The sequence below is a fragment of the Hibiscus syriacus genome, unplaced genomic scaffold, assembly GCF_006381635.1.
Source record: "Hibiscus syriacus cultivar Baekdansim isolate YM2019G1 unplaced genomic scaffold, ASM638163v2 tig00110109_pilon, whole genome shotgun sequence".
Classification (NCBI taxonomy): Eukaryota; Viridiplantae; Streptophyta; class Magnoliopsida; order Malvales; family Malvaceae; genus Hibiscus; species Hibiscus syriacus.
In genome coordinates, this window is record NW_024062593.1 from 196,754 (window position 1) to 222,375 (window position 25,622).

Genomic DNA, 25,622 nt, shown 5'->3' on the forward strand with positions numbered 1-25,622 from the left:
ACATTTCAATATCATCACAAACTATCTGTATATGTTAATAAAAACCATGTTAATGACAACTCATGTTAATAAAAATACTAGGCCAAGCTATATTATTTTGTGTTTGAAAAAACTCTAGGTTAAACTATGGCTGAAACTAATTACATTTTTTGATGCATTTTGGGTGTAATTGAAAGATTCAAAAGTTTTAGACTAATTTAAAATTTCAAAAAAAATGTATATGTTAATGACAACCCATGTTAATAAAACCACTAGGCCAAGCTATATTATTCCATGCTTGAAAAAACTCTAAGGTTAAACTATGGCTGAAACTTATTACACTTTTTTTTTTGCATTTGGGGTGTAATTGAAAGATTCAAAAGTTTGAGACAAATTTAAAATGAGGGTCATAGTTTGGAGGTGAAAATGGAACTTTCAAATGTTAAATGGGTTAATTTCACTATGCATCCTCAAACTATAAATCTCATTCTAAATTCATCCCTAAACTTTTGAACATTCTAATTTTGACCCAAACAATGACTCTCATTCTAAATTAATCCACAAACTTTTGAACATTTTAATTTTATTCCAAAATCACGACTCTCATTCTAAATTAGTCTATAAACTTTTGAACATTTTAAACTCATCCTAAACTACTAGTATATACTAATTAAGTCCCATGTTAATAAAACCTTTAGGCCAAACTATATTATATTATATTTGAAAAGATAAAATGAAATTTAGGTTAGACTATGGTTAAAACTAATTATATATTTGGATGAATATGAGGATAAAATTGAAAGCTTTGAAAGTTTAGGGATCAATTTAGAATAAGGGTCATAATATGAGGATGAAATTAGAATATTCAAAAGTTATAGGAATAATTTAAAATAGGAGTCATGTTTAAGAAAAGAATTAGAATATTCAAAACTTTAGGGATCAATTTAGAATGAGGGCATAGTTTGAGGATATATGATGTAATTAGCTCTAAACATTTTAAACCGAAAGTAGTAGCGAGGGTTAGTACATAATATTTGTATTTTGAAAGGGTTAAAAGGTAATTTTTTTCCAGATTTTATTTTGTTAATTCCAGTCCCTGATTCCCCACTTACAGACTCCAATGCAGAGAGAGGGAAAAATATAAATAAAAGGACGGAGGAAGCCTTCATTAAAAAGAAAAGAACTACAAAAAAACCCTAATTATTAGTTAGCTATCGATTCAGAAACATTAGATTTCAAATCTGAATTCTTCAGTTTCAGGAAAGGTAAGCTTTTCGTTTTGTTGTTGTAATTATTTTGTTTGTATTTTTATATTGCACAAATTTAGCATAAAATAATGTTTTATTTGTGTTTGTTTTTATTTATTTTAACTTCGAAAGCGAATCCGTTGTCGAGGAAACATGGAAAGTAAAGAGACTTCAAAGTTCTTTCAGTATATGAATCTTCAGTATTCTATAGCTTTGCTTAGCTTACGTGATTTTTATTCATTTATTATCGAGTATTTAGAGCACAAGTTATTGTAGGATTTGAAAAAGAAGCTGTAGATAGTGCCGGAACCGTTGTTCTAAGTTCATCTGTGAGATTCTGCTTTGCATTTTCGAGTTTTGTAGAATCAATTGAAGACTGTCATTCAAGGCTACGACTGAGTTTTTAGAGGGTTTTGAGGATTGTTCTTGATCTGTTTCCCGTATAGACTTGCTATCTTGGTGAATTTGTTAATATGCAGTTGGGGGGATATTTCTTCTTTTACTTTGTTTTCTAATTTGATGTTGGGAAATGTTCAAAGGTTGTTTGGCCATGCAAATTAAGGGATTATTCCTTTGCTTCCTGGTAAAAGTACCCTTTTCTGTAAATTGGTATTTGCTACAGTACTCTGACAATAGTGAACAATTTTCACTTGGGGTTTACTAAGACTATTCATAGTGTCCTTTTATGTGCAGTTTACCGTCTATGCTTATGCTGTCTACCAGACATGGCTGCTTATATGTTTGGATCATTATATCCTATATAACAGTAGTAGTGATGCATCATTTTCTGATTTCCTCTGCTGAATGGAGATATTATTGTCTCTTGCTTTGTGAAAAATTTCACTGGGGTCTTCATGTTTGCCTTCGTTCTTTTCATAACTAGTTGTTTCATGATCCCACGCTCTTTGCAGGAAAAAGGTTGTTCTTAGCCATGGCAAATTCCAAGGGTCCAACAAATATAAGAAATTTTATGTTTTCTGGAAAGCATGCTTTACTTCCTCCAAAAATTCCATTTCCACCGGTCTCCCCCACATATACTGATTATGTCCCCAACAATGTAATTGGGTCAAGAGCAGTTCAAAAGCGTAGGGAGGGAAATAAACATCATCAGCGCACTTCCTCTGAAAGCTTCCGGATAGAGGAACAGCCTTCTTGGTTCGATGATCTCCTTAATGAGCCAGAGACTCCTGTGCACAAAGGAAGTCATCGACGTTCTTCAAGTGATTCTTTTGCATATATCGACCCATCTAGTGCTCCTAATGTGGATTATGTGGCACAAGATGACTATAGATACGAAAGCATGATTACTGCACCATCTTGGGCATCTCAAGATGCTCGGTTTTCCTCTTTCTATACTGATGTGAACTTGGTAAAGCAAAAGAATAGGGCATGGGATTCGTCTTTGAGTGTTGTGTCTCATCTGAGCAGACTTCCGTCTCTTAGAGAAAACACCATTCTTCAGAGTTTAGGATCATCATGTGCACCACAAGAAGTAGAGGTTGCTCCATCAACTGCAAGTGAAAAACAAGATTCTTCTGAACCTGCTTCTCTTGGTGCAAAAGCTTCTTCTGAGAAGAACGATAATTCTCACAATAAATCTCCTGCATGCGACAGCAATACTAAACGTGCCAAACAGTGAGTTTCCTTTTGTATTGTTCCAATTGTTGGGGTTAGGGAACTATTATATTGAAGTAACATGATTAACATAAAACGATTCGTGCTTGGGTGGTCCTGTCTGCTATATTTTTTTTCCTTCTTTTTTTATCTTTTTTTTCTTCATAAGCATGCATACCGTTATCAATCTTTTAAAAAAGACATTTATGAGCTTGAGGAATACTTGCTAATGTTATTACTTGTTAGTAATTAATCGCTTATTTGCTTACATTGACAAGGTGCTTGTCAACTGGTATGCAGTGCGATTTGGCAATGATGTTAGCAGGAGCAAATCTAGGCATGATTGCATTGATTTTATGTTTCTTGTGGTTGCATTGATTTTTATTACTTTAATGCATTTTTGGCCTTGTACCTTTGGTTCTTTGGCTAGAAATTTTAGCCACAAAGCACACAGATTTGCTCCTGGTTTCCTGGAATCCTCTTTGATTGTTTATCATGTTATGAAACATAAGGAGTATGCTGGTGCTTTTCTGTAGTCTGTTTTGCAAGTTTCTCCTGCATATAATACATGGTAAGGGATCATATCAATATATGTTCTTAATTCTTATGCTTTCTTTCATTTTTAAATTGAACCACATGACACTTTCTTTCTTCCCATTTCGTTTTTTGTTGTACATGGTGTTTGATTTCCATTTTTTAACAACCAGTGACTTTGATTCAGTTTTGTTGTGCGATAGTTGAAATTTTCTTATCATATTTCATATTTGGTTATCATGCGGATGCTTATGCCCATACATTGATAGAAAATGTTGGATTACAGTACTTTGTTACTGCCCATTGCAGGCAGTTTGCTCAACGGTCAAGGGTCCGTAAACTTCAGTACATAGCTGAGCTGGAGAGACATGTTCAAACTTTGCAGGCAAGCATCAGTCGTAACAGAAGTTCTTTTTTTGAAAAGTATAAAAATTGTCTAGAGAACAGTATGCCTTACTATGAAGTGTTTGTTGTGCTTCTTACTTAACAGGCAGAAGGATCTGAAGTTTCAGCTGAGCTTGAATTTCTCAACCAGCAGAATCTCATTCTTAGCATGGAGAACAAAGCTCTCAAGCAACGTTTAGAGGGTTTGGCTCAGGAACAGGTTATAAAATATCGTACGTCTCCAATCTATGACCTCTAATGCTCTGATTATATGTTGTCTTTTATGAATTACAATTTTTTTTTTATAAGATTTGAAGGCCTCATTAAAAACCCTCTTTTTGATTAATGGATCTTGTAAAGAAGCTCCTTTATCAGCGGAATGAGGAAAAGAGTGCCTTAGGATTTCATTAAACATAAGAAGAATTACAATCGAGATAAAACTAAGCCATATACCCCTTACAAGAACCAGCAAACCCCCTCCCCTTACTGGAACCAGAAAACCAAATGAGAACTGCAAACAACAACATAAAAATCAGCCTATACCAGCCTTTGCTAAACCATCAGCATCAATGTTTGTTGTCCTTGCAACCCATCTAATAACCCCCTCAAAAATTCTAAGATTATTAACTATATCTCTAACAATAAAAGCATACACAACTGGACATGAATCAACATTGTTAATCCAGTCTACTGCTACCCTGCTGTCACTCTCAATAATCAGTCGATCTTTAACCATCCCTTGAAAAGAGGCAAAGAAAGATAAACCTCTTTGAATCGCTTTAAGTTCCATCAATGTAGGAGGTCCCGAACCAGCAGACTCCTGAAGAGAGCCTAAAAATGCACCTGAATGATCCCTTAAAACACCTCCAAGACCACTTTTCTTCCAATCACTGCTAGTGGTAGCATCCACATTCAATTTGATGAAGCCCATAGGAGGAGGGCACCACGGGACTATAGATGACTTCAGGATATTGTAAGAAGAGCAAGAATCCACTATTGAAGGATCAGTAATTAAAAAATCCTTAGGAATAGAAATATCCTTATGCTTAGCTAAGAACCAAGAAGCAAGCCTAAGTCTTGCTAAAAAGAATAATTCTGTCTGGTCAAGCTTCCCCCCTTCAAAAACAATATTATTCCTGACTTTCCAAACGGTTCAAAGAACAGCCCCCGGAATGAATGTCGATATAGCAGAATTTTTCTTCAAATCATCCCAAGCTAGTAGAATTTTTTTGCATCTGCATGAAAAACAGAACTGAACCTCCAAAATTTCATAAATTTGTTCCATAAGGACCACACTACCGAACAAGTAAAAAAATAAATGCGTGGAAGACTCCTCAACCAATTTACAAAGAGGACATAAACCATCCTCAATGCCTTGAACCCCTCTTTTTACCAATTCGGTCTTAACAGCCAACTTTTGAAGAACAATTTGCCACTAATGATTCTACTCTTGGAGGAACCAAACCCCTCCAAACAATATTTTTCCAGAACTGAACCTCTTCTGAACCTGTTGCACACCTCTTAACACAAGAACTGACTGTAAAAACACCATCCCCACTGCCTTTCCAAATCAAACCATCACTGTAATCTTTCGACAGGGAAACAGTTGAAATGATGCTCATCAAATTGCACCATTGATCAAGCTCCCAATCATTTAAATTCCTTCTTACTTTAACATCCCAAATCCAGCCCGAAGGTTGAAATTCACCAAACTCACATAACTTGCCAGTTTTATTATTAGAAATCAAAAACAATCTGGGAAAGCGAACCTGGAACTGATAATCCGCTGCCCAACTATCTTGCCAAAAACGAATGAGCTTACAATTTCATATTAACTATTCTTTATCTACCTTTATTCATATGTAACCAATATTTTGTACCTACATTAATTCAAATCATAGGTGTTGGTAGATTCTGTTAGATTTTATAATCCATTAGTTGCCCATGAAAATACTTTGAAAAGAAAAGCAGTATAGGTGATACAAACTTTGACCCAAAAAAATGACCGGAGAGTCGGGTTGAGACAGTTAGAGAGTTCCAGTCAAAGTGAACTGTCTTGTTGCATTCTAAAATGGTTTGGTAAGAAGGAAGAAAACATTTGGAGAAACCTTAATAAGACTGCCGATTTCTTGGGTCATAGTTTTGTTTGTACAATAATAAAATATAGAAATGTCTTTGTTAAGCTAGGCCTGACTCATGAGCGAGCCACTTTTAGTTGCTTTCCCTTCATTTTTAGGGGGATCGTAATTATTTCAATTGATTAAAATGAAAATGGTCTTGAATAGAATCTAAATTATACAATTATTATGATCAGTTGAGCAGGAAGTATTGGAGAGGGAGGTCAGTAGGTTACGAGTCTTGTATCAGCAGCAGCAAAATCAACAACTGCAGCAGCTATCATCTAGCCACCGAGGTTCTAGCAGTAGAGATCTCGAGTCTCAGTTCACAAGCCTCTCCCTGAATCGTAAAGATGCCAATTCCACTCACGTCCCTATAACTGGCCCACTCCACATCTAGATATTTTCTTTAGCTGGAGCTCTGTCTTGCCACTACTTATACTGGAAGAGCCTCATGCTTCCCGTCACGCTCGGATAAAACCCCGAGTTCATCCCGTTCTCAGTACCCTCCCTCTGCCCAATCTTCTCTTTATTTCCCTTTCTTTTGGTTCTTTATCAACGATGTGCACCTGGTAAGTCATTGCTAGAAAACTAGATTTCAGGCATATGATTTAACTGAGGTGGTTAAAAAAATAAAAGTAAAAATCATAACAGGATCCCATGTTTCACACCGTCGTATCTGTTGATTAGGCTGTGTTTGGATGTGCATTATTTATAAATGCATAAATGGTATGGGGAAATATTTCCTGTAAAATGTTTTCGATGAAATCCTATGTTTTCTTCTTCTTCTTCTTCTTCTTCTTCTTCTTCTTATCATTATTATTATTATTATCATTATTTTGGAAAAAAATCAATGGAAAAAAAAATAATGATTTGGTGTGCATCATTTCTTATTATTTTTGTTTGATCGTTTCAATTATTATTTTTCCCTTTTATATACAAAATAGATATATTGAACGATGAGAATGCATGTTCTTTAAACATGTACGTGAATGTTTCACATTTGTATTATAAATAAATATAGGGTTATTGTAGTTTTGGGCCTTTGATTTTAGTTTTGATTTGTAATTTAGCCCCAATTAATGTTGTATATTTATAATTATCATTTTTACTCTTAATCTTCATTAATATTTTCGATTTTTAGCATAAGTTATAAATATTTTTTACTGATGTTAGAAATATGTTCTTATTATATTTTATAATTTATTTAATGATTAACATATTTTCATAAAATACATGAAATTTATTTTAATTAGAGTTTAATTTATATAATATTTTTGTGAATAATATAATGTCTTATTAGTTTGGTGTAGTGGTTAGCCTTTGGACTATTCTCTTTCATTTGATCCTTTCATTTGAACTGGAAAGTAGAGATGCACATAGTCGGATTTAAATCTGATCCGGATCGGATAAAAACCGATCTGGTTTTTTCACTAAGCCAAAAATCGGTTTATAAAAAAACCGGTTCGGATCATAACCGGTTTGGAGGGCCGGATGATGTAACCGGTGTAACCGGTTTTGGTTTGAAAAAAACCGGTTTTTTTAAAAAACCAGTTTTTAATCCGGTAAAAAATCCTGTCATCCAATTTTTTAAACCCCAGACCGGATTTTTTTCTGGATAAAAAACTGGTTTTTTATCCGGTTTTTTCAAACCGGTTTTTAATCCGGTAAAAAATCCGATCGTCCATTTTTTTCTCAAATCGGTTATATTATCTAGTTTTAAAATATCTGATCCGGTTTTAAAAAAATCGGTTTTTCCCAAATTCGATTTTGGATATTTTTTTGTACAAAATCGAATATTCAAATTTTTTATGCACCTCTACTGAAAAGTGTAGTGGTTAGCCTTGGACTCTTGTCATTTGGACTAGAAAAATAAAAGTGTTTCTTAACTATATTAATTCTAATTTTTAACCATCAATATTTAATCTATTGTTTAACTTACTTGGATCGGTATTTGTAGAGATCCATTATAAAGTTGATCTTTTAAATTTTTACTTGAAGATTTAATGATGACTATTTATCCTAACTATACTATAAACTTAAAAATTAATAAATAAAAAGTATATTTATTGTACATATATCGACATGTTATTTAATTAAATGTTATAAAATAAGAAACATAAACATGTTTAAATATAAAGCGCTTTTCATTACCATTCAATCACACAATGATATTTACAAAGCAAACCTAGTAAGTATATATAAAAGAAACAAATAAAGATCACGATATTTTTAATAAAAAATCATAAAGTTTATATATACATATTTGTGATAAGTACATAGTAATATTTGTTTAAAGAACGCTCTCAACCATTTAATATTAATTGTTTGTACCTCTGGTATTATCGATGCTCGAACTCATGACATCAAAGAATAAATATCAACAATTTTTTTAACACTAAAGTCACTGAGGTTCGTACTTATATTATTTTAAATAGTAATTATAGCTAAATTATATAAATGCTGGGTGATATTTAAAATTTCATATCTTATCCACGTAAAATTATTATTTTATTCGCTATTTGACTTTTAGATTACATTTATTTATTTTGTTATTATTTTGATTAAGTAGAGATATATTATATTATTAAGAAAAATATTGGAATTCAAATCCACACAAGATCCTTAATGACTAGATCAATTAATGAATCTTATTTTTTTCATTCTTAAATTTTATTAATTTTTTTTAATTTAATTAGATATTTAACATATCCACAATGTTAAAATTTAAATTTTTAACTTATTTAAAAAATATAATGTCTTATCTCTCTATATTAATATTTAAACTTAAAATTTTAACGCTTAACTTTTGAATCTATAACAAATATGATCTATTTAACTAAATGATGTTAAAATTATAAATATAAATATTATAAAAAGAATAAATTACATTATACATAAAAAAATTATTAAAATTAGGTAACTAAAAATCATATTAAGCCTAAAATTAGACGCTAAAAGGTGTTTTTCTCCCGTAAAGTTCCCCGTCTCCCTCTCAGCAATGACCCGCCGCCAAATAAACTTGTATCTTCCAGTTCCTGACCAAAGCCCTCTCTCGCCCTAGAGTTTCCGGAGGAAATTAAACAAGGTAATTTTCAAAACCTAAGCTTTCTTCGTAAATTGATTTCTCCCTCTGCCTATCTCTGTTTTATTTAAATTTTCTGTTTCCGATCATACTGCTTGTTACACTTTCTATCTATGTTTACTTCTTTGAGAACAAGATTTTTCTCAAAAGCCGTCGGTTTAGTTATTTTCGGAGTTACGCTGGTATTTGCGGTCGCGATACGCTGCCATTGATGTAAAATTTGTTCGCACCGCTGTTGAGGTCTTAACAGCGATGGTGGATGGCGCGGCTTCCTCGAAATAACAGCCCCGATGCTGTTATGCCAAAGCTATATAAAACACTTAGAACTACTTCTTTATCTATATACAGGGATAAGGTCCACTTACATCTGGTAATACTCATTAGTTTTACCCAAAAATATAACTAAATCTAAATGATTACTGAGATTAAAATTTTGCGCATTAGCATCATCCTATTTCTTTTTCAATTTTCACCGAAAAAGTGAACATTTTTGTTTTAATCTCAACGAACCATCTGTATAGATTCATCCAGTGGTTATATTTCAGTTAAAACTAATGAGATTTATACAGTTTAAGTGGATCCTAGCATATATAGATATATTGACTGTTAGTGAATGGCCGTAGTTGGGTTGTAAATGCTAAATATGAGTGTATCATAAGCTTAAGAAGGATAGAGTTAGAAATGAGATTATCCATTGCCAAGTTGGGATAGCTGCATAGAGCATAAATAGGAGAAAGCCATTTACGGTGCTTTGATTTGCAAAGAATGCAGAACAAGTGATGCAATTGTAAAATGGTGGATTGAATTGATATTTGTACATTGATTGAATTATGCATGTGACTTGATGTATTTTTTTCGATAACGTGTGTCTCAACTCAACACCAAAAATATGGAGATTACATATGAATGACGGTAGAATTTAACAATAAGAGTGAGTGAATAAATACCGTTAGTATTTCGTTAATCTTTTTAAAATCTTAGTTACCGTTGGGAATGGTAGTGAATCTTAAATGAGGGGGAGAATAAAAAGGGCTCAAGGTGTTAGGTGAAGACCATAGGGGATACTTGTGAAATTTATCATTATATTGATTATCTAATCCATTTGCTGGAGTAAAAATTATGGATTACTTGTAATAGTTAAACTTTGATTGCATATACAGAATTTTCCAAAGTAGATGTTCTAGTTTGAAATATGAATTCTGGAATCAGTTTAACATGTCATGGTTTTCTTTGCACTTGTTATTACTGATTCCGTTATATTGATGTTGGTTAAATGTACTCTTTAAGGCAGTGTTTAGTGCAGTGAGGAAGAAGAAATGAGTGCTTTCAATAAGTTCAAAACTAGTGTTCCCGTTGCGTGGAGTCCAAACCTCTATATAACCCTTGTGAGGGGAATTCCCGGCACCAGAAGGCTTCATAGGCGCACTTTGGAAGCACTACGCCTAAGAAAATGTAATCGCACTGTCATGAGGTGGAACACCCCCACTGTCCGGGGAATGCTTCAGCAGGTATCAAAACCCCTAGTCTGATTTTTGTTCTTCCATTGATTTTTTTACTTCATTTTTTTATTGAGGTGTTCTATGTCTAGGTGAAGAGGTTGGTTGTGGTTGAGACGGAAGAAATGTTTAAGGCACGCAAAGCAAATGAAGCTGAACACCGAGCACTACGCCCCCCTATTGTCATTAGTCATATTCCAGCTTCTGCAACCAACTCCTCTAAGCAGCCTTAGAAGGTCTAGAATAGTTTGCAGGTGAAGTCAAGAACTTTGTGTTAAGAGCTATTTGAGATTTGAATTACGAAAATTTGACGTCAAAACGCAGGTTTACCATGTTTATTAAGGTTTATTTAAGTGTTTGAAGGAACAAAGAGAGTAAACACCTCTGCCTATTAGCTAGTTTTTCCACCTCTGTTTCAGTAGTGATTATTGTGATATAGTCTGTTTGAAGAAAATAATCAGGTAAAAAATGGTGAAACTTGAAATATTAATGTATTGAACCTTTTGTTCTCCATGCATGCAAGTGCTTTAACTGGTAGTTATGTATTGTCCTTGTGATATTTTGAGTCTTCCATTAGCATCAAATCAGTTGGGTTCTTTAATGTTTATAATTGTTGACCTATAACTAGTGAGGTGGCGGTTGGTGGTGTTTGACTGTGGTTCATCTTATCCTGTCTAGACAGAGAGCCGTTAGGGGAGAAAATAAATATATTAGTGGGCGGCGGTTTACCCCTTTTAGTTTGGATTGAGTGCTGTGGAGTGATGACAATGATCGAAGATAAGGATTCGGGTTTTACCTTCTTCTGAGAAGGGAGAGAGAGAATAAAAAAGTCAGACTGTGTCCCTTCCCTGTTGGGAGAGATAGTCTTATATACTCTGTTTTTGATTCAATAGATTGGCGGATAGAAGAAAGTGGATAGATCAGTTCGAAGTCTGTCATGTTAGTTTACTATCATATATCTTATTTAGTTAAAGAATGTGACTATACAAATTGAATGATCTTGTTCGAGTAAAAATGCATGCATTGGGGGCTATAGTCCTACTCCGAAGTCGGGAAGTATTTTCCTATGCCGGTCCCTGTGGAAGTTTTAGGCCTATTGGAGATGATCTATTGATCAGCTGGTATAACAATAGTTATTAAAAATCAGTTTAAATTTGATGTATATTATATTTAAAACACGTAAATTAAATATAAAGTACATTTATCCTTAAATTGCTCCGTCATGTGGACTTGCCTATTTGAAATAAAATATATTTCATGTCAGATTCGAACGTGTAAATTGTTGGCTAGAATTTGAAGTTAGTTCATGTAAGGATACATTAGCAAATCCAGTATTGGAAAGACAAACGACTAACTTGCTTCTCAAGAAATATATCTCATGCCTGAGCCAGTTTCATTTTTGGGTCATAGTACCAAAGAAAACATTACATATGTGTATAATTATATAGAAAAGATAAAAACTAATGCCAAATAAAATGATGTTCATATAGGTTTGAGTCACTGTCACGCCTTTGTAAAGGAGAAGCAAAGTCTAGCTTTTATCGGTCGCACTGCTCGATGCTTGCAATCCCTGAAAAGAGATACTATACTTGTTAGAAAAAACTAAATGTACTGATTTACCGGGCAAAAATCAATGGGAACATCGACGAGGGACATTAAAAAGACATTGCTCTTGAAACGAAAAACTTGGGAAAACACGAGACATATACCTTAAGACGTGAACATTATTGCACATGAAATCCCTAGCTAGTCAACTGTCGGATCGATCATGCCTGCCTGCGTCTTTTAGTATTGTCGTCAGTGAAAAACTGCCAATTACTATGATCAAGAGCACTCAAGTCATCAAGATCTGCAATGGCTAACAGGTATTGGGTGAGTTTTACAAGCTCCTGATCAGTGTCTCGGTTGGCATGTGCTTTCCGGAATGGTTTAATCGTCAAACCGTTCTGTGGGTTCATCACAAAATTTCTTCGTAGATCATCAAACATTATAGTGTTCTTCGAACTGTAAAACTGAAAATATGTAAGAAGACCACATGTCAGTCTAACCAGCAACAAATTCATCGATTCTGATTCAAACACAATGACCTATTGAAGCAAGCAAAACAGGAGCAAATTCAATTTAAATATGTACCTCGGGAAACTGTGCCCAAATTAAACCAAGTGGTTTGCAATCAAAGATTCCACGAGTATCTGATTGAACAGTGATCATCGCTAAATGATCTAGAAGGGCTGTGATTTTGTAGTTCGGGTTGTTTAGTACTCCAAGTTGTCCCATCTTCAATTCAACCCATTTCATGCTGGAGAGACAAAATATAAGCTTTAGAAATCCAGTTATAAGAACACAAAATTTGCATCGTGCATCTCTGTAGCTCAAATTCGTCATTTTCTTGAAATGAGTCCAACTCCAACTTTCATATCAGATGCATTTCCCGAAATGGGTAAGGGAACACAACTCTCAAAACATGAAAAAAAAGGGAGAAAACCAACATACCGATGTTGGGTATGGGTTTGATGATAAAAATGATGAGAATCCTATTACATTAAAGATCAAGTTATGATAAACTTTAAGGCTTACAAGACCCCTCTTCCCTGCTTTGTTCTTGGTCTTATCTAAGGGCTTATTCTTCTATTTCGAATTTTATCCCGGGAGTTGTTTTGTGTTCATTATGGAAGGCTAGGAATTCGGTGGTGTTTGAAAATTGGAAGTTCGACAGTTTTTCTCTGTTCTTCATTTCCAGATTTAGGCTGGCTAAATGGTTTTTAGCTAAATTCCCTCATGTTCATATTCAGGCTGATTTACTAGTTGGGGATCCCTCGCTTGCAGACAGGATTCCTAATAAATCCTTTAAGATAAAGAAGGTTCACTGCTGCTTCCTCCACCTGATTTTTTTAAATTCAATGTGGATGGGGCGGTAAGAGGTGATGGGCTGCAGGGTGGAATTGGAGGAATTTTGAAAGATTATAATTGCTCTACTTTAGCCACTTCTCTATTGGTGTAGGGCCAGGTCCTCCTCCTTTGGCTGAGTTGAAAGCCATTAAAGAAGGCATTGATTTTTTCCTTTCTTCTGACTGGGCATTTAAGGGAAGACTTATCATAGAGAGTGATTGTAAATCTGCAGTTGGCTGATTTTTGATGCCGTTCTCTGCCCCTACGTTTTTCAGTTATTTGGTTGGGGAAATTGGGGCCTTAGTTTCTGCTAGGGAGATTATTGTTAGATTGATTCCTAGGAGCTGTAATTGGGAGGCAGATAAGTTAGCTAAGGAGGGGGGTTTTTAATGAGGTCTCCTATTTCTATAAAAAAAACTTTTAGGCTTATATGTGACAACTCTGACATGAATCTCTAAAGAATTAAAATTATGTTGCTGCTAAGCATATGTTTCTTTGGTAAAAGTCAACATCTTTGGTCAAAGGAAAATAAATATTGTTTATAAAAAATCACCTGGTTGCAGACCAAATCATGATATCGTACTCCGCATATGCAGCTGTAAGAAACTCATGAAGATCTGCAATAATATATTTTCACCATTAGCTCCTATTGGAATACACCCAACATGATTTTAAATAAAAGGGTGATAAACTTACAAGGCCGCATGAGTTGAAGTGGATTCTCAGCTGTCGACCGATGATCAAATAAAGTATAGTCTATATCCAAAACAAGCAGTTTCTTTCCTTTACGGCATGGAGTTTTTAGTTCGATCTAGAAAAATATGACCAGAAAATCTCATCAACAAATCGTATGCAAGGAATGTTTAAAAAGGCACATTACTCAACCTTGAGTAAAAACAAATGCAAAATTGATAATAAGAGGGTTATACTAACAATGTCCAATACTTTACTAATTCACCGAAGCAAATTCAGATATTGATCTTTCACATTCAGAGCTCAAACATTTTCTACCACCAAAACAACATATTGGTTACATGAAAGCTGAAAAAAGTAAATAATTTTCCATACAAGATACTTCATTGCAAGGCCCTTAAATGTCGACTTTAAAGCACCCAGAATCAAAGACCAAGGAACGAGCAACCCTTCATGCATGAAAAAGAGACTCTAACCTTATATTGATCAATGCGTCTCTTCAGTTTCTGCTTGTTAACCTCTTTATCTTTGATATCAACAGCTTCATCTTGCCCAATTTCGAAGTCATCAACAACCTCGGGAGTCTCGACAGGATCAACGATTATATCATCTTCGACAGTTCTAGATATTCATAAAAACAATAGTTCAATCAATCGCTACTATAAACCGAGCCACAATCATCAAAGCAAAATTAATGACTTTTCTACAATAACATGTTCAGAAAACAGTTGCAATACCCATAAATGCATTCTAAAACAAAACCAAATTCAACAAAAGAACACAAAATTCGCAACAAAATAAGAAAATAAACAGGTGTGAAAAAAAACAAGCTTGATTAATTAGAGAGTACCCAATCATGGTCATCTTGAGAGAAGACTTGAGGGGAATCTGAGAGAGCAAAAGGGAATCATCGGCGAGTTTGTTTCCGATCTTAGGGTACAGAAGCTTCTGTCTTTTGGGTAAAACATTCGTCACTTGGCAGATTCTTCGTTTCAACTCGGCCACTGAATCATCGCCGCAGACTCGAACCGTGTACTCTTTCCCGCTCCATTTTACTATCAGCGTCAGCTCTTCCTCCGTCAATGAAGAAGATGCAGCGGCAGCAGCGTCGGCGGCTATTTCCATCTTTTGAGATGGTAAACCCAAAACACCAAAAGAATCTCGGTGGAAATCAATGCTGGTGCCCTCCATATAAGAAACCCAAACACAAAATGATAAGAAAACAAAACGGGTCATGGATCAATGCAATTCATTGGATCACCATAGATCTTACTTGGGCCATTCTTCAGTTTCTAGCATCTTTAAGCCACTTTTTCTTGAAAAATGAATGGCCCATAAATGTAAGTGACACTAAAATATTTGTTTGGGTTTAATTTATGATAATAGTCCTATACTACTACGTGATTGAATATTTAGTCCTTATTTTGACATAATTTGCTTCTTCGCTATGTTATCAACAGTCTTAAACTAATAACATCATTAATCATACAAAATGATGATGTTGACTAAAAAATACACAATTTTAAACATATATTTGATATGTAAATTAATTACTAATTAAACATATGTTTAGGCATATATTTGATATGTAAATGTTTAACATTTACAACTTCCATGTTTGTTATTTTTTGTATATTCAACAAATATATGATTTATTGATAAATTAATCTAAATCAACTAAAGTAGAAACCCATTATAGGAGTCATTAAGATTCAAATCTTTGATAATTATCTTAAATTAAATTTTAGTTTTAAACTTTCATGAGTTGTTGGTTGAAATGATAACTATCTTAATCCGGTAATAATGAGAATATAAGTAGGGATGAACCGAGGGACAGTTGACGGGGACAATCACTCCTTTTGAAAAAAAAGGGGTAAATTCTCATATAATTTAAGTATTTTTATTGATAATTTATTTTTTCCTTAAAAATTTATAACTCCAATCTTAAAAATTTTATAAATTTATCATTGACATAAAATTTTATGTCCCGTTTTTTAATAAAAATATGTAGGGGTGTTCAAATAACCGAACTAATTCGGTTTCGGTTCGGTCGATTAACGGTTAAGAAAATTTTTAGAATTCGGTTAACGGTTAATTCGGTTCGAATTCGGTTAATTAACCGAATTAACCGAAATTAAATTTTAAATATATTATATATAACATATGGGCTAATTAGAACCCAATTAATAATTTAAGATCCAATAACTTTTAAACCTAAATCAATATTAATTAATTAAAAAATTTATCTGAAATTTTTATTTTATAATTATATATTATTTAAATTAATTATAAACTTTTTTTTGAATTAAAAAATATTTAATTTTTATATAAATTAGAAAATTTTAAAAAAAATCGGTTAATTCGAAAATTAACCGAATTAACCGAAATTTATTCGGTTCGGTTAATATTTTCAAAAAAAAAAATTTTGGTTTTGTTAACGGTTAAAAAAATTTCGATTAATTTGGTTATAATTAACTCGGTTCAATTTTAACCGAATGAACAGCCCTAAAAATATGTATTCTTTGTTGCATAATTCCCATGTAAATAATTGTGAAGAAAGAGCTTACAAGTATCATATCCCGTATGAAAGGTGTACATATTATCTAATTAATCACGTACTCACGGCGGAGTTTTGAGTCACCAAGCACGCGCACGATATGACGTCATGGAATCTTGTCACTCCTCTTCTAAATGAAAACCTAATTGATACATATTAAATCCGAAAAATTATAATCAAACATAGAAAGGGATAAATTGTAACACCCCAATTTAGGGGCTAAATTTAAGAAAATATAAATTGGTGGATTTAATTTGGTATTTTGAAAGAAATAAGGGATTAAATTGTAAGATTTCAAAGTTGACATACCGTTTTAAGAAGTGCAGGAAGTTCAGTGGCTAAACTCTTGGTTTAGCCATTTTTAATTATGAGATGTTATAAACCCAGACTCCCGTATGTTTCTGGAAAATTTTCCAGTTTTCCTCTCCCGTTCTCCCTACTTCCAACTCCGATCTACTCGCCGTCCGACCTCCAAACGACAAGCCGAAACAACCATCGTATTCGTTGTCAACCGAGGAACAAAACCCCTCAAACCTTTCGTCGTGAATCATCGCCGTTCGTCGTGAATTTCAGTCGGAAGTATCGTCGGTAATAACTCGGTTTTAGTTGGTTTTTCATCGATTCACGACGATCGGGTCATCCGTTTACGACACCTCCCGAACCATCGTGTTCCTTGTGCCGTTCCGAGTCCACCGGTGTTCTCCTTTTTCTCCAGCGGCGGCGGCGCGTTGGGAGGTGAACCGGTCAAACTTCCCGATTTGTTGAAATCGAGCTCTCCGCCATTCAAAATTGTGAACCGAGCTTTGTAAGTATCTCGAAATCGCTCAAAATAATTTTTAGAAATTTTCAGGGATTTTAACACTGTTCACGCGCCCCCACGCGCCGCCACTGCGCGTGGGGAAGGGAAAAGTGACCGGTTTGACCGGTTTTGGAACTGTTTTGACCGGTTTGACCGGTCACAACCCGTTTACCCGACCCGTTTACCCGACCCGTTTACCCGACCCGACCCGTTGACCCGGCCCGTTGACCGTTGACCCGTTGACCCGTTGACCGGAGTTGACCACTGTTGACCAAAACTTTGACCGGCTTTGATCGGGCATTAAACGACCTTTGAATTCGACCGAGTATACCTATCCTAACATTTTTCGACGTTCCAAATCCGATTCCGCTGTCCGTTTTTCAAAACTCGAACCCGAAGGCCTCGAAATTGTCAGTCAAACCCGTTGACTTTGATTTTGACCGAAAATTCCAAATTTCCGAAAAGTCATATTTATGCTTTCGACGTCCTGAATCCGAATCCAAAGTCCGTTTCACCAAATTCGAACCCGGTAAGCCGTCTTTCACTAATTTATCACCCGATTCGATCCGTTTATCGTAATTAAGCTCCGTTTCTGATATAATTTATGTTGATATGTATCTGAGGAATTATTGGAAGTTGAATTGAAGATCAAAGGCGTTCGAATGGAATTTTTATGGTCGATCAGTATTGCACGGAAATCGAGGTAATACTTTACTACCTCTTTATGCTTTATGGAACATGTTGATATTGGTAAATGCATGAATAAGATAATGTTGGTCACTTTTGTGGAGTTGAATAATTTATTCACTCGATATGAATGTGGTAGAAATTCTGTAACTGAATACGGATCGAATGACTAATATAAGAGATTGAGGAATTGTTAGATTAAATTATATGTTTGTGATTAGTGATAAAGAAATCAGCCCTGTATCTGCAACTTATAATTTATTTCATCAAAGGTTAAATGTTAAAAGTACTTGGATGAGAAATTGTGAGAATAATCTGGTAGGGTAAAATTACGAAAATACCCTTATGTTGTAAGATGATAAGAATTGTCCCTGGAAGTTGGTTAATAACTCTGAAAAGATATATTGATCTGGTAAAAACTATTGATGTGCATAAGAAATGCTAGTTTTGATTAGGAAATGCGGATAACCGGTTTTTAGTCTTATGAGGGTTTGTGAAGGATACTAGAAGTCTGTTAAGGGAATCATTTCAAGATCAGAGAGTATTCAAGAAATCAATTAATCATAGGATCTCTAAATTATACTTATTTTCGTTAAGAGCTAATATCGAAATTTTCTGGTTAAGAAATTACAGGAATGCCCTTAAGAGGTAGAATAGTCTGAGTTGACTCTGAATGAGAAAATACTTAGAGGATTCGTACTTAACTCGATTAAGTACGGATTTAATTGTTAAGATCCCGACTTAGTACAAGAAAATTTATGATATTCCGTTTGTAAAGTCTGAGAAGACACTTGACCTAAAAATATTCGAATAATGAGTAATACTTGAAGAGTAATTTATCGGGGTCCGTCCTAGTCTATACTTAATCTCACAAACGATGATTGATGAACACACTACTGAAAGAAAATGGTATTTTTACATGCATCATTGCTTCGTGTTTGCTTTAGTACTTTGATACACGAGTCTGTGTATTTATATATAACGTATACAGATATGTATCATATGTTTCCTTTTAAATTTGGATTGAGCTCTAAGCCTTCCAAGTTTCAGTTTATCTGTCATATAGGGTTTGTTTTATCAAGTTGTTGTAGAATATGATGTATTTGGTACTGTAATTTAAAACTATAAGTATATCAAGTTTCAAGCTTTCATGCATGGTTGGCCAATTAATCGTTCTTCGATTTGCTCCATCCTTCTTTGGTGTTTAAGTAAAGCTTTGATAGTCTGAGATGTTAAATGAAATTGTTATCACTAAATTTGTGAACTGTTATCACTAAATAACTTAACAGAAGTTTAAATACTTGTCTCTGGCAAGATTTTATCCCTATCGGTTAGACAATTAAATACTTAGATGTTAGTTTGAGTTCGAGGGCGTATCTAGACCTAGACCTACTTAGGCCTTGGCTCACCCTATGGCCAAAACGGTTAAATTACGTATTTAGTCACCCATTTATTATTTAGTTTCTAGTTTGGTCACCCAACTATTATTTATTTTAAATCACACTTAATGTTACGTTTTGGTTCTGTTTTGGTCACCCGTCTTTGAAAAAATAGCGATGATATTAATGTGTTATCATAAGATAATGCCACGTCAGGATTGAAAAAATAATTAAAAAAATATCATGTTAACATCTTTGTTAATTTTTATTAATTTTATAGCGGTAGGGGATCAAAATAGAACCAAAACGTAAGGTTATGCATGATTTTGAAAAAATAATAGTTGGGTGACCAAAACATAAATTAAGTACTAGATGGACGATCAAATAATTAGTTTTTACCCTAAATAAAAAAATATGTATGAATAAATTATATTAGTCCAATTATTTTTTCTAGATCTAATTACAAATTATTTTAGATAATTTTTTTATTATATTTATATTGAACTAATATATAGATTTTTTTTTTGGATTGGCTATTGTTTGAATTCTTATTGGATCTATTTAGTGATTGGATGTTAGTTGACAATTAATTAAAAGATTATTAAATTTGTTGGACCGTTTAATTCTAAGTTATAAAACCATATTATATTAATGGGTTACATAATTTAACAACCCAAATATTTTGTAATTCATTTGTAGTTAAAACAGATCCAATTCTAATATACTCATTCAAGCGTTCTCTCTATCCTAATTACAAAATATTTAAGAGTTAATTGCATGTTCTCAAAGTGTGACTCTCATTTTAAATTAGTTTCTAAACTTTTAAATGTTCCAATTTATCCCAAACTATGACCTTCATTCTAAATTAATCTTAAACTTTTGAACATTTCATCCCAAACTATGACCTTCATTCTAAATTGGTCCCAAACTTTGTAAACATTCCAATTTCATCCCAAACTATACATATATATTAATCACATCCATCGCTAATAAAATCTTAGGACAATTTATATTATTATGTGTTTGGAAAAAAAACAAAATTTAGATTAAACTATGATTGAAACTAATTACATATTTGGATGAAATTGGAATATTCAAAAGTTTGAGAATCAATTTAAAATCCCCAAACTATGACCTTCATTCTAAATTAGTCCTTAAACTTTTGAATATTTCATCCCAAACTATAACCTTCATTCTATATTGGTCCCCAAACTTTTTAAACATTCCAATTTCATCCCAAACTATACACATATACTAATTACATCCATCACTAATAAAATCTTAGGACAATATATATTATTATGTGCTTGAAAAAAAATTTAAGTTAAACTATGATTGAAACTAATTACATATTTGGATGAAATTGAAATATTCAAAAGTTTGAGAACCAATTTAAAATGAATGTTATAATTTGAAGACATATGATACAGTTAACTCATTATTCAAATTCCAATAACAACATTTACGTATGTATGAGATTCAAAGCCCTAATATACAAATGCTCATATTTATGTACAAGTCTCTATTCGAGATATTCTCGAATCTTGATGAAGTACGAGAGATATAGTCTTGACATAATAGCTCGTGCATCTTACAGATCGAGAAAAAGAAAACTCATACTATATTCAATAGATGAAGAAATTTTATTTTAAATTCAGACGATCTAAATACATATCCGTCGTGTTCGATGCCCATATTTGTCTGGTTAGTTACAGTATTATATATATATATATATATATATATATATTCTAACTTCTTGGAACCGCCATTGAAACTTCATTTGACTCGGCCCCAAAAAAATCCATATACGAAACAGTCAAACGCGCTTCTTCATCTATATATACCAACCGACCCAGCAGCCTAAACTGAGCAACTCAAATTTACAATCGATTCACCACAGCATCGAGCTCCATCTCTGAAACTTGATTTTGATTTTTGACAATGTCGATCATTTCAAAGCTGTTAACAAGAACCGACATCGAGAAGAGCTTACTGATACCCACTGATTCATTCAGCATCTTCCCTGTCCCGTTCCAAGGTGGCCGTTTCTTTAACATCACCGCCATTAATGAGACCGGGAAAGCTTGGGATTTCCCGTGTTTTTTTCTGCAAAGCGAGGGCATCGTTTCAGTCGGTTGGTTTCAGTTTCTGAGCGGCAAAGACGTGAGGGTCGGTGATGCGGTGCTTCTTCATTGTAAATGGATGAACGACGGCGATGATTGGACGGTGAAGATTGAAGTGAAGAGGAAGATCAGATTGCTGGGCGAAGATATCTGGGCTGTACTTCACTGATTCTTCAATCCAAGTGCTTTAGAATACCGATATAACTGTTTATTGTCATTTAACAATAGATAACACTTATTTTGTTATTATTCGGATATTAAAGTGGGTAAAATTTGTCAATTTTATGTATTACATCTAGGGATAGTTATGGGTGAGGTCGAGTGTTTGATCGACTCGACTCGAATCCAATTCAAATATTATATCTCGTCATTTTATTTGACTCAAATTTAAATTTTTTAACTTAACTCGAAATTTGATCTAATTTTTTAGGTTAAAACTCTTACTCAATCCGAAAAACACATATATATAGAGAGAGGGTTTTGTTAAAATTATCCGTAAATATATGAAAAACAATTATACTACAATAGGTAGGTCGGGTAAAGTTAGATATTTTTCATAAAAAATCGACGTTATCCTTGTAACCTATTTTTATTTTTATTTTTTAGGAATAAATTTAACATGAATTTTTCAATTAATGTTTATTTAGTTATCTTGTTGATTCACCCTTAATCCTTAATTTGAACCATGAGATTGATCATCTTATATTGATTAATGCTTGCAATCACCTCACATAAGTCATGTTTGAGTTTCGATAAAACCAATTATAAATATATCATCATTGTTATAGTTATTTCTAGGTTAGTATTGACCGTGACTACATTTCATACGTTATAGTGTTTATTTGAATAATTTATTTTTTAAGTTATTTATTTAGATTTTTTTAATCTTTTTCTTATGATTCTATGCTGTTTATTTAATAGTTAATTTATTTTTATAATATTAGAAAAAATAAACGGATTAACGTGATTAATCTACCCTAATTCTTGTGGTCTTTGGTAGGTGATTTTATTATATATATTTGTATTTATCCAAAATAAAATTAACTGCGGTTGTTGTTAGTTAAAAAAATTCTAAAAATTTGATTGTAGGCAAAAAGAAAGAAAGGGTGTAAGTTTCTGTTAGGTTTTCAAGAAAATAAATCACCAGAAGACGTAAAGTATGGGAAAATACAAACATCCTTTGAGTCTTTGACCAGCCAAACACCTGATGAAAACCAGCAAATTAAGAGCTTGCCAAAGTAAACATATAGGAAATGAGAAAGTTTCTTGATTAATTCTATCATATATATATATATATATATATATATATATATATCCCTACCTTCGTGAAATCGCCATTGAAACAGTAAAATGAAAGCGTTTCTTCATCTATATATTGTTGGAAATATAGCTTACTGCAAAGTGAAATATTAGCACTAACTAGAAAAATAAATAATATGAATAAATAAAGACCAAGTAATTTTACTGTGTCGTATAGTCACTGCCTTGAAGCAATTTCGTCCGGACTAGTATAATCCCTAAAAATGGACGTTGTCCCTAAGATTAACACAGTCTTCCGAATTTCGTACACCCGAAATAAGGAAGTAGAACTCTAAATAGTGTTGCTCTTTTGGAGGAAGGTAAATATTTTATCTGGAGTAAATACTACCAGAATAAAAAAATATCAAATGTCATCGAAAAGGAAAAACTTTACTATGCTTGTGAAGAGAGAAAAATAGAAGAAGATAGGAGAATGAAGGAGTGATTTGAAAACGAAGGAGAGGGACTCCTTTTATAGCTAAAAATTAAGGGTATTTAGGTAAAAATGTAAGGAGAAAAATCAGCAAAAAGTCTTTTAAAATCTTAACTCCATTATCTCAACAGTTAAATTTGAATTTTAAATTTTAAAATTTTAAATTTAAAATTCAAATAAAATTAATTTCTTTGCATTATTATATATATATAACCAACAATCCCCCACTAATACAAAGAAATAAAGATCCATAAAAGAATTAAAACAAAAGAGCAACGACGAAACTAGTCGCTTAAGCACTAGTATTTGTTAGATTTGAACTAGTACATAGTGAAATGAGTAATTCTTCTCTTTAACAAGTGAACAAATCTTGAACTTGTTAAAATTAGGGTTAACTCATAACACACGACTAATCTCAGATCTATTTGAGTTACGTGATAGATCAAAATTTTGTCAAATAATACCTCGAGATGCTCATAAGTGCTCTAGAAAGACAACCCAAAGTCTTTTATTGAAGGTGGTTAATCCTTCACACTTACATAGGTGATTTCATCAAGTCTATCTCAATATATACCACCCGAATTAGGGCTATAAAATCATTAAAAGCTTTTACTAAGCTCGACCTCTCGTTTATAAATTCAGTGAATTCATCAAGTTCGTCTCATTAGGACCACCTACAAACTTGGGCTATGAATTTATTAAGAGTATAAAACACAATCTCTCAAGTGTACACAATACGTCATAGGGATAGGTAGGAGTGTACGATATGAATTACTCATCCAATGAGCTTAAAGTCCCATCCTACTCGACGAATCAAGAACCATTTTCCTATATAACCTTTTCGTTAAGAGATCAACAATGTTCATTTCTAATTTCACGTACTCTACAGCGAGTACTTTATTTTTTATAAGATATCTCACAAATTCGTGTCTTATCCTGATGTGTCTCTTCTTACCATTGTATGATTGATTATTGGCAACGCAAATTGCGGCTTTTGAGTCACATAATAATGACACTGGAGGTGTAGGTCTCCCCCATAAAGGAATCTCTGCAAGCAGATTCCTAAGCCACTCTGCCTTTTGCCCAGCTAAATCAAGAGCAATGAATTTTGATTCCATGGTGGAGCGAGCAGTACACGTCTGTTTTGCAGATTTCCAAAAAATAGTCGCTTCACCTAAAGTAAAAATATACCCACTAGTAGAATTTACTTCATCATTGTCAGTTACCCAATTTGCATCACAATATCTTTCAAGGACTACAGGGTATCCAACAAATTTAAGTTCCCAATTTATTATACCTTTAAGGTATTTAAGTAAACGATTAAGAGCATTCTAATGCTCACCACTAGGACTGTGAGCATATCTACTTAATCTACTTACAACATAGACAATATCAGGTCGAGTATAGTTTATTAAGAACATTAGGCTTCCAATCATCTTTGTATATTCAGATTGTGAGACACTATTCCATTTATTCCTTTTTAGTTGCATGTTATGATCATAGGGGTAGTCACAGGGATTACATCAAAATTGTTAAACTTTTTCAAAACTTTCTCTATGTAATGAGACTGGTTTAACGAGTATCCCTTATCTAATTTAGTTACTTTTACCTCTAAAATTACATCAACTTCTCCTAAATCAGTCATTTCAAATTTAGTGGATAAAAAATCTTTAGTCTCTTTAATGGCTTTTATGTGTGTACTAAAAATCAATAAGTCATGTACATACAGACTTATGATAACACAATCAAATCCAAACATAACTGAGAATAGTTTTATAAAATTCCTCATACCATTGTTTTGGAGCTTGTTTTAGACCATATAAAGATTTTTTGAGTATGCAAACTTTATTTTCTTTCCCAGGTGCCACGAATCTTGAAGGTTGTTCCATGTAAATCTCCTAATCCAAATCACCATTCAAAATTATTGTCTTCAATTCCATATGATGTATCAACAAGTTATGAATGGAAGCTAAAGCAAATAAAACATGAATAGTGAAGATTCTAGTAGCAGGTGAATATGTATAAAAAAAGTCAATCCCAAACTTTTGGGAAAAACCTTTTACAACTAGTCTTGCCTTATACCTTTGTATAGATCCATCCAGTCTAAACTTCTTTCTAAAGACCCATTTATTACTGATAGGTTTACAACCTTTAGGCAAGTCTACTTACTCCCAAGTATGATTACATAAATTGGATTCTAATTCATCTTTAATAGTATCTCTCCAAAAACTAGCATCAATAGAACTAATAGATTCATCATATGTTTTGGATCTTCATCTATTAAAAATGCATTAGTTATATATCACT

At 33.2% G+C, this 25,622-nt stretch overlaps 3 protein-coding genes across 5 annotated transcripts; 2 read left to right on the plus strand and 1 right to left on the minus strand.

Annotated features, from left to right (window-relative positions):
- Positions 1–1,117: 1,117 nt before the first annotated feature.
- Positions 1,118–6,658, plus strand: LOC120214853 (uncharacterized protein At4g06598-like). Of its 2 annotated transcripts, none has more exons than XM_039212653.1 (5): positions 1,118–1,244; positions 2,138–2,861; positions 3,684–3,759; positions 3,865–3,991; positions 6,073–6,658. In XM_039212653.1, exons 2-5 carry the CDS (start codon positions 2,158–2,160, stop codon positions 6,273–6,275), a joined length of 1,110 nt encoding a protein of 369 aa, XP_039068584.1. In that variant the 5' UTR covers positions 1,118–1,244; positions 2,138–2,157; the 3' UTR covers positions 6,276–6,658. The 2 variants fall into 2 exon arrangements, with proteins under 2 accessions (XP_039068584.1, XP_039068585.1); XM_039212654.1 differs by having other exon boundaries at positions 1,153–1,244; positions 2,145–2,861.
- A 2,189-nt stretch (positions 6,659–8,847) lies between these two features.
- On the plus strand, positions 8,848–11,014 carry LOC120214820 (50S ribosomal protein L30-like). Of its 2 annotated transcripts, none has more exons than XM_039212623.1 (4): positions 8,848–8,963; positions 10,252–10,468; positions 10,549–10,698; positions 10,847–11,014. In XM_039212623.1, exons 2-3 carry the CDS (start codon positions 10,277–10,279, stop codon positions 10,687–10,689), a joined length of 333 nt encoding a protein of 110 aa, XP_039068554.1. In that variant the 5' UTR covers positions 8,848–8,963; positions 10,252–10,276; the 3' UTR covers positions 10,690–10,698; positions 10,847–11,014. The 2 variants fall into 2 exon arrangements, with proteins under 2 accessions (XP_039068554.1, XP_039068553.1); XM_039212622.1 differs by having other exon boundaries at positions 8,851–8,963; positions 10,248–10,468; positions 10,847–11,006.
- Positions 11,015–11,817: 803 nt separating this feature from the next.
- On the minus strand, positions 11,818–15,186 carry LOC120214854 (ubiquitin-like domain-containing CTD phosphatase). Its single transcript, XM_039212656.1, has 7 exons — positions 14,889–15,186; positions 14,515–14,659; positions 14,042–14,156; positions 13,899–13,962; positions 12,590–12,755; positions 12,166–12,468; positions 11,818–12,026 (listed from the first exon to the last, which is right to left on the minus strand). The coding sequence occupies exons 1-6, from the start codon at positions 15,161–15,163 to the stop codon at positions 12,223–12,225; spliced, it is 1,011 nt and encodes a 336-aa protein (XP_039068587.1). The 5' UTR covers positions 15,164–15,186; the 3' UTR covers positions 11,818–12,026; positions 12,166–12,222.
- Positions 15,187–25,622: the final 10,436 nt, after the last annotated feature.

Coding starts and splice junctions, on each gene's coding strand:
- LOC120214853 (XM_039212653.1), top strand. CDS start 2,158: ATGGCAAATTCCAAGGGTCCAACAAATATAAGAAATTTTATGTTTTCT. Junction 3,760..3,864: donor GACATGTTCAAACTTTGCAG/GCAAGCATCAGT, acceptor CTTACTTAACAG/GCAGAAGGATCTGAAGTTTC. Junction 3,992..6,072: donor GGAACAGGTTATAAAATATC/GTACGTCTCCAA, acceptor TATTATGATCAG/TTGAGCAGGAAGTATTGGAG.
- LOC120214820 (XM_039212623.1), top strand. CDS start 10,277: ATGAGTGCTTTCAATAAGTTCAAAACTAGTGTTCCCGTTGCGTGGAGT. Junction 10,469..10,548: donor TCCGGGGAATGCTTCAGCAG/GTATCAAAACCC, acceptor TTCTATGTCTAG/GTGAAGAGGTTGGTTGTGGT.
- LOC120214854 (XM_039212656.1), bottom strand. CDS start 15,163: ATGGAAATAGCCGCCGACGCTGCTGCCGCTGCATCTTCTTCATTGACG. Junction 14,660..14,888: donor CTCAAGATGACCATGATTGG/GTACTCTCTAAT, acceptor ATGAATATCTAG/AACTGTCGAAGATGATATAA. Junction 12,756..13,898: donor ATGATTTGGTCTGCAACCAG/GTGATTTTTTAT, acceptor TTGTCTCTCCAG/CATGAAATGGGTTGAATTGA.